This window comes from Sylvia atricapilla, chromosome 6 (assembly GCF_009819655.1).
Source record: "Sylvia atricapilla isolate bSylAtr1 chromosome 6, bSylAtr1.pri, whole genome shotgun sequence".
NCBI classification, from domain to species: domain Eukaryota; kingdom Metazoa; phylum Chordata; class Aves; order Passeriformes; family Sylviidae; genus Sylvia; species Sylvia atricapilla.
The window spans coordinates 26,613,464-26,628,198 of record NC_089145.1 but is presented as its reverse complement, the minus strand read 5'-3'; the positions used below and the strand labels follow the sequence as shown (position 1 = coordinate 26,628,198).

At 41.2% G+C, this 14,735-nt stretch overlaps 3 protein-coding genes across 4 annotated transcripts in view; 1 reads left to right on the top strand and 2 right to left on the bottom strand.

Moving 5' to 3' along the window:
- STARD9 (StAR related lipid transfer domain containing 9) overlaps nt 1-515 on the bottom strand; it is a 95,465-nt gene extending 94,950 nt beyond the window's left edge. Inside the window, exon 1 of the mRNA XM_066321264.1 lies at nt 411-515. Within this exon, the coding sequence (XP_066177361.1) occupies nt 411-514 (104 nt within the window). The 5' untranslated portion in view covers nt 515. The remainder of the gene's footprint in view (nt 1-410) is intronic.
- Nucleotides 516-3,085: 2,570 nt separating this feature from the next.
- Nucleotides 3,086-7,693, bottom strand: HAUS2 (HAUS augmin like complex subunit 2). The gene is made up of 6 exons (XM_066321261.1): nt 7,411-7,693; nt 7,155-7,247; nt 5,450-5,519; nt 4,528-4,660; nt 3,765-3,873; nt 3,086-3,627 (listed from the first exon to the last, which is right to left on the bottom strand). The coding sequence occupies exons 1-6, from the start codon at nt 7,660-7,662 to the stop codon at nt 3,478-3,480; spliced, it is 807 nt and encodes a 268-aa protein (XP_066177358.1). The 5' UTR covers nt 7,663-7,693; the 3' UTR covers nt 3,086-3,477.
- Nucleotides 7,687-13,364, top strand: LRRC57 (leucine rich repeat containing 57). Of its 2 annotated transcripts, none has more exons than XM_066321262.1 (6): nt 7,687-7,802; nt 8,510-8,681; nt 9,822-9,957; nt 10,975-11,243; nt 11,742-11,927; nt 12,408-13,364. In XM_066321262.1, the coding sequence occupies exons 2-6, from the start codon at nt 8,598-8,600 to the stop codon at nt 12,447-12,449; spliced, it is 717 nt and encodes a 238-aa protein (XP_066177359.1). In that variant the 5' UTR covers nt 7,687-7,802; nt 8,510-8,597; the 3' UTR covers nt 12,450-13,364. The 2 variants fall into 2 exon arrangements, with proteins under 2 accessions (XP_066177359.1, XP_066177360.1); XM_066321263.1 differs by having other exon boundaries at nt 7,691-7,802; nt 8,586-8,681.
- Nucleotides 13,365-14,735: the final 1,371 nt, after the last annotated feature.

Sequence of the window (14,735 nt, the reverse complement as noted above, 5' to 3'; positions counted from 1 at the left end):
GTTTTTGGGATTTCCATTGGAGCCAAGCAAGCCGGGGAGGGAGCGGAGCTGAGCGACAATGGGAATATCCGGCTCTGCCTCCCGCTGGAAAAAACAGCAACGACAGAAGGGAAGGGAAGACTCCTGGACACTGTATGACAATTGTCCTGTTTTGGGGAGCTCAGGAAAAGGGAAGTCAGCCTAACAGCTCCACTGGGTGACTTTTCTAAGCGAACTTCCCCAGCTATTTAGGGAGGCGGCGAGAGGCTGCCACTCCTCCCGCCGTACCGCTGAGCTCCCCCGCGCCTGCTGTCCCTCCCTCAGCCGCGGCCAAGCCGCTCCAGGGCGGCGATCCCGCCCCGGCTGACAGGACCAGCGGCACCCCATCGCCCACCCCAGACCCTCCCGTGCCGCTCCGCGCCCCGCCGCACCTTTTGCTCAGAGGCCGGACCCGCACGGCCACCTTGACGTTGGCCATGGCTCGGCTGACGCCCCGCGGCTGCGGCCGCCCGCGCCCCGGCCCCGCATCCCGCATCCCGCCCCGGGACGGGGAGGAGCGGCCGGAGCGGAGCCGCCCCGCGGGGGAGGGCAGGGCAGGGCAGCGGGGAGCCCGGCCCCGCGGAGGGAGTGCGCGGAAACTTCCCCGGGAGGAGAGCGGGCGTGTCGGGGAAAGTCTGCCCAGAGCAGCCGGGCACAGCCTCTCCGGCATCCAAAGCGCGCTTCTCCGCCTGAGGGGGGTCTGCCCCGGAGAGCGGCACCCCCAGAGAAAGAGACGGTGTTTTCGCGCTCTCCCCGCGATTCTCTTTTGCAGCAGCAAACTAGCGCGGGTTTTACCTAAGAGTTCAACGCCGCCAGCCCGACTGAGGGTGCTGCCCTTAAAGCGCTCACCAGGGACGAACACTGTAAGCTCTGCACATTAATATGACAGGAATTTAGGGAAAGCAGGGATCCCTTTCCTTATTAGTGCTAAAGGAAAGCTCTCAAGTGTTCTAGATTCCTTTGGAAACATCCAATGTTCATGGGGGTAGTAGTTACGATCTAAAAGAAAATTTTGAAACTTCCAAAGAACTTTAATTGAAATCAATATCTAGTCGTTGCATTGATGGAAGTTTTGTATTTAAGAGTAATACAAAAATCATGGAAAGTTGTTTTTTTTAAAATTTCTTTTAGAATACTGTCTCTGTCAGCTACTGATGTTACAGGTAGATGCAAGAGCAAGTAGCATTGGCATAAAGAAGGTGCCAGGCTCAATAGGCAAGTCCTGTTTGATTTTGACAATTCTATTTGCCAGTGCAAATTTTAAAATCGACACCTGGTTTTGCATTTCAAAATATAAGAGACTGAGCTATATCTGAATATCATATATGAGTTTTTGAGACCTATGTTTTTTTATATTTAAACAACTTCTGTTTAAATTGACTTTTAACTGTTTTTTCACACTTTAGGTATAGTTCTTTTCATGAGACATTTTACCTTAAACTCCAGAAATGTTTTATCTAAATGAAAAAGGTACCACATTTCAGAAGTTTTCCCAAGTGAAGAACGGGATAGATCCTTGGGACCCAATACTCCATTCACCACAGAGATGCTAAAATTAATACCTACAAGCTGTGAATCAGTGCATACTTCAATAGACTTATCCCTTTAAATCACACAAAAGAATTAATTGACACATCACTGGTAAATGGCAACTAGTTAAACTCTACCAACTCCACAGTCAAATCTTCAAAAGTAGATACAGCAAAAGAAGAAAATACACCCAACTCTTTGGGATATGGCAAAACTACATATTTCAAAGAGTTAAAAGGAACCAACTGATGAATGTTTTCACTGTGTTCTAAAACAATTAAATTACAACAGCTTTAATGTGCCTGATCTAAATCGTCACTGTAAGACATTGAGAGTGAGAGTCTAAGCCTAGAATAGATGTAGAGGATGTTGATTCACAAAAGTCACAGAATCAGTTAGGTTGGAAGAGACTATGATCACCTATTGTTCCGTTTTCTCCCATGTCACAGGATGTGCAAGGCATTTTCATTAAAAATGTCAGATTTCTCTGCAGTTTTGTGGAAGACCTTCATTTCCATACCTGAAACAATGACATGGGACTTTGGACTCAAATCCTGTAATGACATATAGCAAGTGTTGACACAAAGACCCCAGTAATGTTTGTGGGACTCAAACACCAGTTTATATTCTTAGATTCTACTTAGAGGCATTCTACTTAAACCTAGTTAAAATTGTTTCTATCCTCTTAACTTTTCTCAGCAGCAGCTGAGGAACACCTATAATTTACACAGTATACTAGAGAATTGTTAAATTGGATGTCTTGTCATCACACTCTGCAGAATGATTACAAAGATTAAAACGAGATTCTCAGAGAAGTCCAAATATAAAATAGACCAAATACAATTAAGTCACAATAAATTGTGCTCAAAAAAGAGCGTAAGATTTCTTCCTTAATTCTGCTTTAAGTTTATATGCAATAATCAGATAAACTTGTGAACTCTGTGGTACTGAGCCACCCAGTGGTTACTTTGGGAAAGCAAAATGCTCTTATTTCAGCAGCAGAGATCAACAGGTGGATGTTCACATAACAAACGATACAACAGTAGAAAGGAATACATTTGCACCACTTCAGTCTGCTCTGTATCCTGAATACAAAGCTGGGCACCCTCCAAAGATAGCAAACTATCCTGGTTTATAGATGTCTTGCCAGTGACATTGTACCATTGTACCTGTCTCTTCACGAGGGTTACAAACTGGAACAATCAATGCCTTTGATAAACTGTCCATCTTACTCATGGAACAAGAGTTTTATTCTAAGTGGGACACCAAAGATAGGGCAAGCAACAGAAAAAGAGAATCTGGAGAATGTATTTATCACTATCATTGAAGTGGTTTGCAAATCAGTAGACCTGCCATATATCGCCAAGTCCATTTCCTGCTTTTCTACAAAACCACATCAGTCATAAGTAACTGTAATCTAAAACTAATTTAATTTATTGATTTGAACTCCTATAGAAGCATAAGCTTGGACCTAAGAATTTGCTCTGCAATTTTAATTATAGGATTTTATAACAAAATTAAAAGCAAGAAACTGAGCTTTTGAAATCTAGTGTTTTTATTAAAGTTCTACTGCAACGTACAAAATACAGTGTTTTATCAAGATACTTGCAAAAATGAATAAAGATACTATAGTAAGTGCAAAAAATGTATCAAAACAATTTTCCATTGAAGATACAGGCTCCAAGGGACTCCTATCCAACTATTTCAAAAAGGAACTCCTTAACAGGCTCCTCAGGACCCTGTCTTCCTATGAGCTACTGCTCATTGTCCTTTTGGTTAGTAAATAGTTGGAGAAGTTACTCAATAACAGAAATATAACTACCTACGAAGTCTCTGTTGGATTAGAAGACCCTTCTGTTGCAGTTTTCACAGAAGACCCTAAGAATGTAATACTTTAAGTAGTCATCCTGTTTAAAGGAAAATGATTTGTTAGGTTAAAGAGAAGTCAAAGTCCAAGTCAGTAGTATTGCATACATAGTTAGAATACGCTTCCTTTTGCAGTTCTTCCCATTTCAGTATTTTCTCTGTCAGCTCCTCCAACTCTATCATGAGTACCTCTGTCTTTGACAAAGTGATGTCCTGAAACAGAAAAGAGTTGATTTTAATCTCTATACATCCTGTCAGTGTACCAGGACATAAAAATAACCTTAACAACCAAACAGCATTGCATTCCTCATGCTGGAGAAGACAGCAGGTTCAGTTCTTCCACTACTCACCATATTGTTCATCATATGTGGTATCTGAGGGATGCGTCTCACAGACTGCAAATGGCCTTCAAGCTTCTCAATGAAAGTCACAGCCTCAGTCAACAACTCTACTATACACCTGTAACCAAAAATGAGCTCAAAAGTTGTGCTAAACAACAAGAATTTAATACTTTTAAGTTCTTTCTCCATTGCCCTGCTTTTCTTAGTCCCTTTTTGCAGCTTTATGCAAGTTCCTAGCCATGCAATTATTTTTTCTGCAATTACACATCTCGTATGACCCTTAGCAACAAGTAGGGCAGGAACTAGAGAAGTGAATACCCACTACCCACTCCTTCTGTACCTCGGCTAGATTTTTAGACTGTAAGGAGTATACTTTTAAAGGTTGCACTATGCATGTCTGGGCATCATTCATGCTCAGTTCTGAGCAATCAAAAGTGGAAGGAAGACAGCCAGTGCTAAAGTAACAACTCCTACTTGGGAGAAGCATAACAAATCCACCACGTAGCACATATGTTTAAAACAATACATGACAACTTGTTCTGTAGACTTCTAAAGAAAAGACCAATAAGCTAAGTAAATATTCATAAAATATGTATCACTACCTTTCTATGAATTTATCAATGAGTAAACTACCAGCTTTTAGCTGAGGTTCATTTTTTATGTCTATTTTTATCAGTGGAAAAAATATTGAAAACATATGATTCTTACTGTCTGTTAGTTTAAATTAATTGAGACTCATGCAAACAAGAAAACATATTTTCTGTGTGCCTACTTGTGAAAAGTAGCCTCAATAGGCAGGCTTTCTTGACATCTGTGTTTGATCAACATCTTTCTGAGATCCCTCTTCTGTTTCAGTATGGCTTCCAGGTGCCTGTTCATATCTTGCAAAATCTTGCACCTTTCCCCTATAAAACAGACTTGCAAAGTTTAACCTATTGTCCTGCTAAAACAAGAGCAAAATTTCTCCTGAAGACAAAAAGGAAAATATTGTTCAACTGCAATGGACAGCTTACATTCAGGAGACATTAATCAGAATGGCTTTTGTTGGAGGATATATGATTTAGCATCAGTATGCACTCAAAGTCACAATACCCTTTTAGAGAGAGATACAATTGCTTTACATCATCTATAATTTTAAGTAAATTCTCTTTGAGATGAAGTCGACTATATCATAGCACTTAAGTATCACAACACATTTCATTAGTCTAGCACAAGAGTAGCAAGCTAGAATGTTTTTAAGCACACATAAAATCATAGTAGACAAATATGCAGTAATAAAGAAATCAATGCACATGCTCCCCCCAAGTGCTGAATTAAAAATGTAATAAGTTTAGGGGGATAGAGATGCAACAGAATTTCACTGAGTTTCTGGAAAAGAAGCAGAGTAGCACATGCAGACCAACAGCTGCTGATGATCTCAGAACTGATGATCCACTGACCCTGGGGAGCTGACCACACCTCCCACACTGTTTTGGAGAATGAGTTATACACGGAGCTTCCATGAGACAGTAGAGAGTGCAAGTTCTAATAGTATGGAAACATGCTTTAGGTGTTAATAAAACATCTACCACCTCTAAGAAGTTATTCAGATATGACTGCTGCAGTAAATTCTAGGAGTGTCATATACTCAGATGAAGCATCAATCTGCTACCAACTTAAGACTCTTGTTTTTTCTACAGTATAACTGCACTTACCTAAGTAAAAATGATGAGTAATGTCTGCTGTCTCATTCTCCAACTGCATCATTTCAGTTTTCAGTTTTATCTACAACAATAATAACATCAAATGAAAATGAGTTTTTAACATACTTATCCAGACATTGTTGACTCTCTTGGGATGGAGTAGAAAGTAGAAAGGGAGAAAGTGGCAGCATATGGAGAGCATGTGTGTGAAAGAGAGCAAGCACTAGCACAAGAACATATTACCCTGCTCTCTGGAGGGTTTCTACTACTAGGTGGGGCTTTTTTGGTCAGTAAGAAAAAGACTGTTTAAAAAGACCTACCTAAATAATTTGGAGATTTGTGCTAGAAAAGACAGCTCCTGCAATTCATTCCTAAACCACAGAACTTATAATAGAATGGCTTGGGTTGAAAGGGCCCTTAAAAATCATCTATTTCCAAGGCCCTGCCAATGGGCAGGGATTTCACTCACTAGACCAGGTTGCTCAGAGCCCCACTAACCCGCCCCTGAAACTTGCAGGGATGGAGCATCCACAACTTCTCTAGGCAACCTGTTCCAGTGTCTCACCACCCCCACAGTAAAGAATTTTTCCCTAATATCTAATCTAATCTAATCTAATCTAATCTAATCTCTTTTAGTTTAAAACCATTCCCTCTTGTCCTAGTATTATCTGCTTGTGGGAAAATTCACTCTCCCTCTTTTTTTAAGCCCCCTTTAAGTACTGGATGGCTGCTGAACAATCCTTTTTTCTCTCAGCCTGTTTTGGTAGAAGAGGTGTTCTAGTCCTTGGATCATATTAATGGCCCTCCTCTGGAAGTGCTCCAACAAGTTTACTTCTTTCCTGTCCTGAGGATCCCAGACCTGGACACAGCACTCCAGGGGGAGTGGGGGTCTCACAAGGGCAGAAGAGGAGAATCCCCTCCCTGGCCCTATTGGCCACACTGCTTTTTGATGCAGCCCTGGGCTGTAACTGCATATTGCCAGGTCACATCCAACTTTTCACCCACAAGAAACCCTAAGTCCTTCTCCACACTGCTGCTCCCAATGAGTTAATCTCCCAGTCGTGTCCGGGATTGCCCTGACCCAGGTGCAGGACGTCACATTTGGTCTTGTTGAGTCTCATGAGGTTCTTGTGAGCCTATTTCTCAAGCTTGCCCAGTCCCTCTGGATGGCATCCCATCCTTCTGCTGTGTCCAGTGCTCTTCTCTTGCCAATTCCTTAATCACTGAATAGTGTAACTTTCAAACCCATGTCTCTCCTACTTACATCTCTTACAAAGTAGTTTCATAGTCTATGCAGTGTCTGAACCAACATTAAAAAAGACAACAGCCGATTTAGGCAGCATGCAATGTCTGAGGTTACCACCTGCTAAACAACAAAACTGCCTATGAAGAGACAGCTTTTTGTGTACTGAAGTTAACTACAAATTCTTCTTTACTGTGCAGTTTCTTCAAAAAACTTCAGGTAACACTTTAGTCAAAGGTGCAGCCTGCTGAATCCTTCTACCTATACCTTAAACTTTTGTTTCACACTTTTGTTTTCTTTATCAGAACTCAGTCCACCGGGGAAAAAAAGGCCAACTAATAAACAGCTGAACTGCTAACAAACCCCTCAAAACATGAAACAATACGGATATGGCAGTCTGATATTTCATGGGGGCCCTGTATTACCTCCAGTATCAAAGTGATGAGTGTACACCGACAATAGTAAAGGCTGTACCTCATTGATTTCGGCTTCCATGTTTACCATTTTCTCCATCTCTGAGAATTTCGCAAAGCATGGTGTTCTTCTGCGAGTTAAATCCAAGGTCTCCTTTGAAATTAAGATAACAGGAAAGATGCAATCAGCAGCAAGAACGTACCGAGCAAATGCTCCATGATGGCTTTTAGCAGTTTAACGTCGCTCCCCTCCCGCGCTCGGCCACAGAGCACAAGTGACGAGAGGAGGGCGGCAGCGGCGCGCTCCCCGGCGGTACCTGGCTCACGACGCCCGCCGCCACGCACCGCTCCAGCAGCACGGCCGCCGCCGAGGGCTGCTCGGGCTGCCAGGGCGCGCTGCCGCCCTGCTCCTCATCGCTCTCCACGCTCAGCCACGAGCTGCACTCCAGCTCGGGATCGTCATGGAGCTCGAAATCGCCCGTCCCGCGGCGGCCGGGGCTGGGGCTGGCGGCCGCGGCGAGCGGGGCCCGCCTGTCCCGCAGGGAGCGGGAGCGCCTGAGGGCCGCCATGGCGGGCGGGGCAGGAACGGCGCTGACACGCGTCCGGTTCCGGGCGGGCGCTGCCGGGGCGGCGGTTCTGGAAGGGCGGAGCGCGGGGGACGGGCCGGGGCTCCGCCGCCGCCGAGCGTCTGCCAGCGGCGCCCGGACAGGTCGGTGGGAGCGGGCCCGGCGGTGCGGGGCTCGGGGCCGGAGCGGCCGGGCGGGGTTGGGGCGGGGGGACCGCGGCCTGCCGCGGGTCGGTGCTGGCCTCGCCCCTTGCCGGGGGCCCGCGGCGGCACGGAGCGCGTCTCCTGTCGGGCTCCCCGTGGGCTGCTGACAGGCTGACCCAGGCTTCATTCCCCAGCGCCCGGCTGCGAGCCCGGCACTAATCCCGGGCCTGTGACCCCTGCGCCTTGGGATTAAACCCCGCTGAAGTTACGGAGGTGGGCGTCGTGTGTCTGCTAATAATAGGCGTGGCAGAGGAGTCAGTTTTCTAAACAGTAAAGGTCTCAAAAAAAAAAAAAAAAAGAAAATAAAACAGTAGCAATGTCGGCAGGCCAGCGCTGGTGGATGCCACAGAAATCACATCCCGTCTCCGTGGAGAGTCTCCTTATGCTGCGGGGCCTCGAAAGAGGCGAACTATGGAAAATGTGCAGTTTTCTCACTTAGTTTTAACTGTGCTTATTGCATAGTTTCAGTAATCAAACTGCTGTAAGGCAGGCACCCTAATCTAAGTAAACTTAAGCAAGCCTTTAGACGTATAGATTTTAGTTATGAGGGAGATGAAAACAGCAGTGAAATGGTTCGGTGTGTCAGAATGCTTGTAGTGTTGGGGACAGTGCACATAAGGTGACTTTTTACATTTGCTTTATCACAGAGACTTTGGATTGCATGTTCTCTAGCACAGAGTAAATCTGGCTGACACCATCCCTCGGACTCTGTGTGCTTGACAGGGAACTGTTAGGATGGGAAATAGTGCACTAAAAGCCCACCTGGAGACAGCACAGAAGACTGGTGTGTTTCAGCTGACAGGAAAGGGACTTAATGAGGTAATGTACTGGGGCAGGAAACATGGCTGTTTGTTTGACTGACACTTCTGGAGAGAAATTCCCTCTTGTTATGTAATGCACTTTCATGCATATGTTTCTTATAAGCAGGCATGGAGGTTTTTTTTCCATTTTTGCTTGCCTTGTCTTCTGATTAAGGATTGATCTGTCAGGGCACTTGTATGCTTATGAGCCTATGCTTTCCAGTGCATATATGTTCAGTATATGTCCAAGAAATACTAGTTATGATGTTGTGCTTTTAGAAAATGGCTGTAAACTTTAGTGGGACAATATAAATTTTATAACCATATTGTAACTTAGAAAGATACTTCACTATTTGTCCCATTTAGGCACTTATGCTGTGTTTAATTGTAGACATATGAATAGTCTGTACAGGCTGTTCATTGGGCTGGTAGCAAGCATCCTAAAAGTTTATTATATTGGAAACTAATTTAACTTAGACTCAACTGCAGAAAAACACAGAATGTCCTGGAAACATATGTCAAGGAACAATTCACAGGATAGCAAAAAATAACTCTATATTGCAGTAATTTTCCAAGCCTTTTCGAACATACTTTCTTCCACTGTTCTACCTCCTCTCTTCACTTTGTCACTGTCAAGCCAAAGGAGGATCAAAACCACTGACTTATTCGCCAAGATTCCTTGATGGTGATTGTCAGGTTTTTCCTTTATTCACCTGAGTGCCAGGACTCAGTACTCACTACCAAAGTGGTATGGTATACATAATTATTTAAAAAGGAAAGCAGGAGAAAAATTTTCACATCATACTCTGCTACAATATAGAGTTTTTTACTGGCTGTAGAGTATTTTAAGTGATAGACATGTTTAATAGAAGCACATAAGGGGATGAAAATGCAGTGGTTTTAATTTTACTTATTTGGATGAAAAATTATTCCTTGTAGATGCTAGTGTTTTCTTTATACCCCCTTTCACCTCCTCAGATGAAAAAAATATTTTTAAAAATATGTGTTAAACAAATTTGCTAATCACACTGTGGTGATTGGACTTTGTGATATGCGTGACAGTATGTTACAGTGAGACAATTAAAATTTTAACTGTATGACTTGAACATTCAAAATTTGTATCAACTCATTAATGCTGTATCTTTTTCCCCCCCAATAGTTTCCTGAAGATCTGCAGAAGCTAACAAGCAACTTAAGGACAATAGACTTGTCGAACAACAAAATAGAGCTCTTGCCACCTCTCATTGGAAAATTTTCCTTTTTGAAGAGCCTTGCTCTAAACAACAACAAACTGAGTATGCCTGCTAATTAATATCTCCATTGATTTTAAAAATAACAACTCATTTTCTCTATTAAAAACTTAATTTAATTATTTAACTGTCACAAGATGTAAATGGGGAGTTTAGTCACCTAACTGAAATCTTTGGAATTCATGAACAGGATAAAAACCTCTAAATCATAAATTCTACAAAACTAGTTGCCACTTAGTGTATTATCCATTTTACAATGACACATGAGTATTTAAACCCATAGAGGTTTTGTGCTGTGACTTTAACCTGACATGAGCATTTAACAGTGCCAGATGGTTTAGTATTTGCCTAGAGAACAGGTAATGAAGATTACATGTAGACAGTATTACTGGCCATTCAGCTACTGTTAAACAAACTGTTTCTGTTAAACAAACATCCATCCATCATTATGGAAAAATCACAATGAAGAAACTAGGGGGTTTATGCATTAAGCATGTATTTTCTGCCTTTTTGAAAAAAACAAAGATAATTTACAAACCTCTGACTCCATAGTGCAGCTCAGGAGCGTTAGAGGTTATACATGTGTAGGTGGAAAGAGGGATGAATGGATGCCAGCAGACCTTACCTGGTGATGTTTGTGTGCTGGTATGACATAGTATGCATTAGCTCCTAACTTACCTCTATAAGCTGAGTAATACCTTTAAAGGGCAAAGGTGAAGCTGTGAATTTTCAAGTGTCATAGAACATGCTGGCAAAGGGTTAGTAAGGACCATAACTGGCAGGCTGTAATCTTTTGAACAGTGATTTCAGATGATGATTTGAAGGTCTGCCTTGTCTGCTGATTATTTATAATACGTTTATGGGTGATGGTTAAAAAGCACATGTTGTCTGTGGGCTTTAGTTTCTGTGCTGGGATCTGTGCCTTCACTGGAAATTGGGGAGGAATTCAGTGAGAAATTACTTAATATAGCACCGTTCTCCCTGCAGAAGCTTATTTGAATTAAATGGGTATGAATGTTTACTGCTCTTTAGATCAGATGTTTTCCTGTTATTTTTCTTTAGCTGCTTTACCTGAGGAGCTGTGTAAACTGAAAAAACTGGAAACACTACACTTGAATGGCAATCACTTGAGGCAGCTACCGGCTGCATTTGGACAGCTTTCGGCTCTCAAAACCCTGAGCCTTTCTGGAAACCAGCTTCGGACTGTGCCTACACAACTCTCTGGTCTTCGCCATTTGGATGTGGTAGATCTTTCAAAAAACCAGATCCAAAATGTTCCTGACACTGTGGGAGAACTGCAGGCTATTGAACTCAATTTGAATCAGAATCAGGTCTGGTATCTGAGATGTTGTGGAAATGTAGATTTACGACATTGTTTATCTTGGACCTAGTACAGCCATGGAACATAAGATGAGACCATCAAAACTTTATAGCTAAAAAACATCTCCTGGACACAACACAAATGAGAATCATAACTAGAATTTGTGTACCAATACAGCCAACTGCCTGACTTAATTAACTAAAAAATCCTGAATTTAGTCATGCAGAAAATGATTTGAACAGTTCTTGAGTAGGAATGTGATAAACAGATGTGTAGGTTGCTTGTCATCATGGAATAAAAGACGTTATTTTGATTTTTGATCATTTGCTACTTATGCATTGTTTTTAATGCTTACTAGTAATGTAAGCATTAAAGTTTACATAATGTAAACTAGTAATGTAGTTTATAGTTAAAATATGGTAGTTGTTCTGTATAAGTCAGAAACAGGTCACGTAATAATTATTGATCACTACTATTTTAATCCCATTTCTCTTTTTATTTCCACAAGATTTCCCAGATCTCAGTGCAGATCTCCCACTGTCCACGCCTCAAAGTCTTGCGTTTGGAAGAAAACTGTCTAGAACTCAGCATGCTGCCTCAGAGTATTCTCAGTGATTCCCAGATCTCACTGCTTGCAGTAGAAGGCAACCTCTTTGAAATCAAGAAACTCAGAGAACTGGAAGGTTATGATAAGGTTTGTGTTTTGTTTTGGGTTTTTTTTTGTCTTTTTTTTTTTAAGAAACTAGTGGAGTCCTTACTCAGAATACGAAGCATTTATGATGGTGAATAAATCTTCTTCAAAAATAACTTCCTTGTAGGATTCAGGGTCAGTGTTCATTCATCAGTATCTTTCAAAGGGTAGCTAATAATGACAAGTGTGTCTTCACTTTGATGTGACAGAAAATAAGGGATGCTTTGAATTATGCAACATTCTTTAAGGATTTACTATTAGTTCATCCTTATCACTGGAATTAATCTGGATTGCAGCAAATGCCAGAAATTTTTGGGGGTGTCTTGGTTTGAAATTAAAGCTCTAACAGCCTGGGATGTAAAAATATGCTTTAGACACAAAATGTTTTTGAGTCTGAGAGCAGAAGCTCAGCTGCTTTTAGTAGTAATAAATCTTCTATTAATTTCTGAAAAAAATCTTAGATTTTTTGTGTTTTCTTTGTAGTACATGGAACGATTTACAGCTACAAAGAAGAAGTTTGCATGATCACTGTTCTGACCCTGTATATTACCAGTAAGAAGACTCGGACTAGGAGCATCTGCTTCACTGACTTGAACCAAGACTGATGAAGGAAATGATCAGAATACTCCTCTTCTAGTAGTCTGAAACAGCCTGTTAAGACCACATTGAATAAACTTGAACTAGAGAATATAGGTATTGAACTGATGAACCTGCCCAGGGGCCAGTTTTGATTTTTGTGCCACAATAGCTTTTAACACAGTACATGTTCTCCTTTGTCAGGGCTTGTTCTTTCACAGAGAAAGGGAACAAGCATTTCAAAGTTGCCAGTTCCCTTTTGTCAGGAAGCTGGCTGTTGATTTGTAAGAGGATTATTTCTTCTGGAAACAGTTTTCCATGATAGCACATGGAAGTTTTACCACCAAAGCACTGTATGTCTTGCAGTAAGCACTGTTCTGCAGAGAAGAACTTTTACAAATGAGGTTTTAGTTTATAACCTGTGTAAGGTGTTTTTTTTTTTTGTTTGTTTGTTTTTTTAATGAAGCACAAATAGTTATGGTTAAGTTAAATGTTTTATTAACTGCTTCTAGTAAACAAATTGTGGTTTGAGCATCTTTCATTTATATTTTACTCTACAGGCTTTCTTCTCCCATAAGCAAGAATTGCACTACAGTCCACTTTTGCTTGAGCTGTATCAAATAAAAATCAGGTTCATCTTCAGTGTATTCAGTAAAAATGTATATTGGTAGAAAATATCCTTGCACTGACTCCTTGTGTACAGAGCAATGCTGAAAGTTTTAGTTGTCAGCCCATTGCTGCTGCCTTATTACCAAATGCACCTAGAAAGAGCTAAAAATGTATGCAATTATGTAACTTATACTGAAAAGGAAAATGTACTTGTATATTTTAGTAAATTATTTTCAAAATATCAGTTCAAGTTTATTTGGTGTAACTGTTGTCATTTTATTAAGTAGTATCAAGATGACACTGAAAGCCCTCACTTGAAGCTGCACTTCAGCATTACACCCATAATTATGATTAGCAATAAGTGGTTCTTTTGTGAGATGCTCAGAGAGGCATTTATTTCCTTGACCCTGTTGCCACCTTATTTCAGTTCTTACATAGTAATACTAGAAGAAGAGTGTTTTAGGGGACATCAGCTCCTTATTCAAAGGATGGATGCGATTCATTTGTTAACAGGGAACCATTTGTTCTTAAGAATCCCCATTCCAGCCATTATTTAATAAAAACCCTACTAGCTTCTTGACAGAAGTAGCTGACAGCTGACCATGTTTGTGAGCCTACTTTGTTTTGGAAGGCATAACCAGGGAAGTACTTAAAGAACACTTCAATCTTACCATGATGCAAGGCCCTGTATAGTCAGAAATCTGTTTAACTTGATACTAATAGATTCCACAGATTAGGACATGCAATGGAGTAGTGAATAACCTCCACACTTGGTCTAAATTTTACCTCCTTCTACTTGCTACCTAAATCCCATTTGAAGTACTAGCTTTTCTCCTAGAACTTTGTTGTTCATGAGACATCATCAGAACAGATGAGCAGTTAGCAGATTCCCCTTTTGCATTCACCAAAGGAGTGGTCTATCATCACTGTGTACACACTTGGCAAAACTGTGCCGTGGTGGCTTTTTGGTTTTACAGTTTTTTAACTGAAAGTATCTGTGCTTAGAGATGCAGTTTCTCTCATTTAACATGTGTTTATCAGCGTTCTTCAATTCAACAACAATGTGTATGAAGAGATGGTAGAACAGAACTGTTGAAAACTAGGGTGTTAGCATTGCTATTAAAATCTTACTATTGTGGGAAGTATTTAAGTAAGTCAACATTTCTTTTTTGTGATCACTAGTACATTTAGAAACCTGTCAGTTGCTCAGTTAGCTGCTCTGGAGTTATGACAGCTATCAAAGCTTTTGTAGAGCAAAATGGAGAAATCACTATGTGAAACACTGATTGGAACTGAGTTAGTCCTAATTAACTATACTTGCTCCAGAACAGAGGAAGACTTATTTCTGTAGCAAGGAAAAAATACCTAGCTGCTGCCCTTGCCAGTTTTAATTCACAGCACTTAACTGTGAGTAAATCACATTGTAGAATGCTGTTCTGGACCTTTCAGCACTTTACATAACCTAAGAGTAGTTTTATATTGGGATGTCCTGTTTTCCCTTCTCATCACCCCCACACTGTAACAAGTGAAGCTATAAACCAATTTTATTTCTGTGCACAATTACACTTGTAGCTTTTTAATTTCGGAATTACTGAGGTAGAACATTACCCTAGTCAACAATATAAA

What these genes read in the sequence shown, in the direction of transcription:
- HAUS2 (XM_066321261.1), bottom strand. Translation starts at nt 7,662, where the DNA reads ATGGCGGCCCTCAGGCGCTCCCGCTCCCTGCGGGACAGGCGGGCCCCG. An exon ending in CGGCGGGCGTCGTGAGCCAG is followed by an intron (nt 7,248 to 7,410) that starts GTACCGCCGGGG and finishes TTAATTTCAAAG; the next exon opens with GAGACCTTGGATTTAACTCG. An exon ending in TACTCATCATTTTTACTTAG is followed by an intron (nt 4,661 to 5,449) that starts GTAAGTGCAGTT and finishes TCTGTTTTATAG; the next exon opens with GGGAAAGGTGCAAGATTTTG.
- LRRC57 (XM_066321262.1), top strand. Translation starts at nt 8,598, where the DNA reads ATGGGAAATAGTGCACTAAAAGCCCACCTGGAGACAGCACAGAAGACT. An exon ending in TCTAAACAACAACAAACTGA is followed by an intron (nt 9,958 to 10,974) that starts GTATGCCTGCTA and finishes ATTTTTCTTTAG; the next exon opens with CTGCTTTACCTGAGGAGCTG. An exon ending in AACTGGAAGGTTATGATAAG is followed by an intron (nt 11,928 to 12,407) that starts GTTTGTGTTTTG and finishes TTTTCTTTGTAG; the next exon opens with TACATGGAACGATTTACAGC.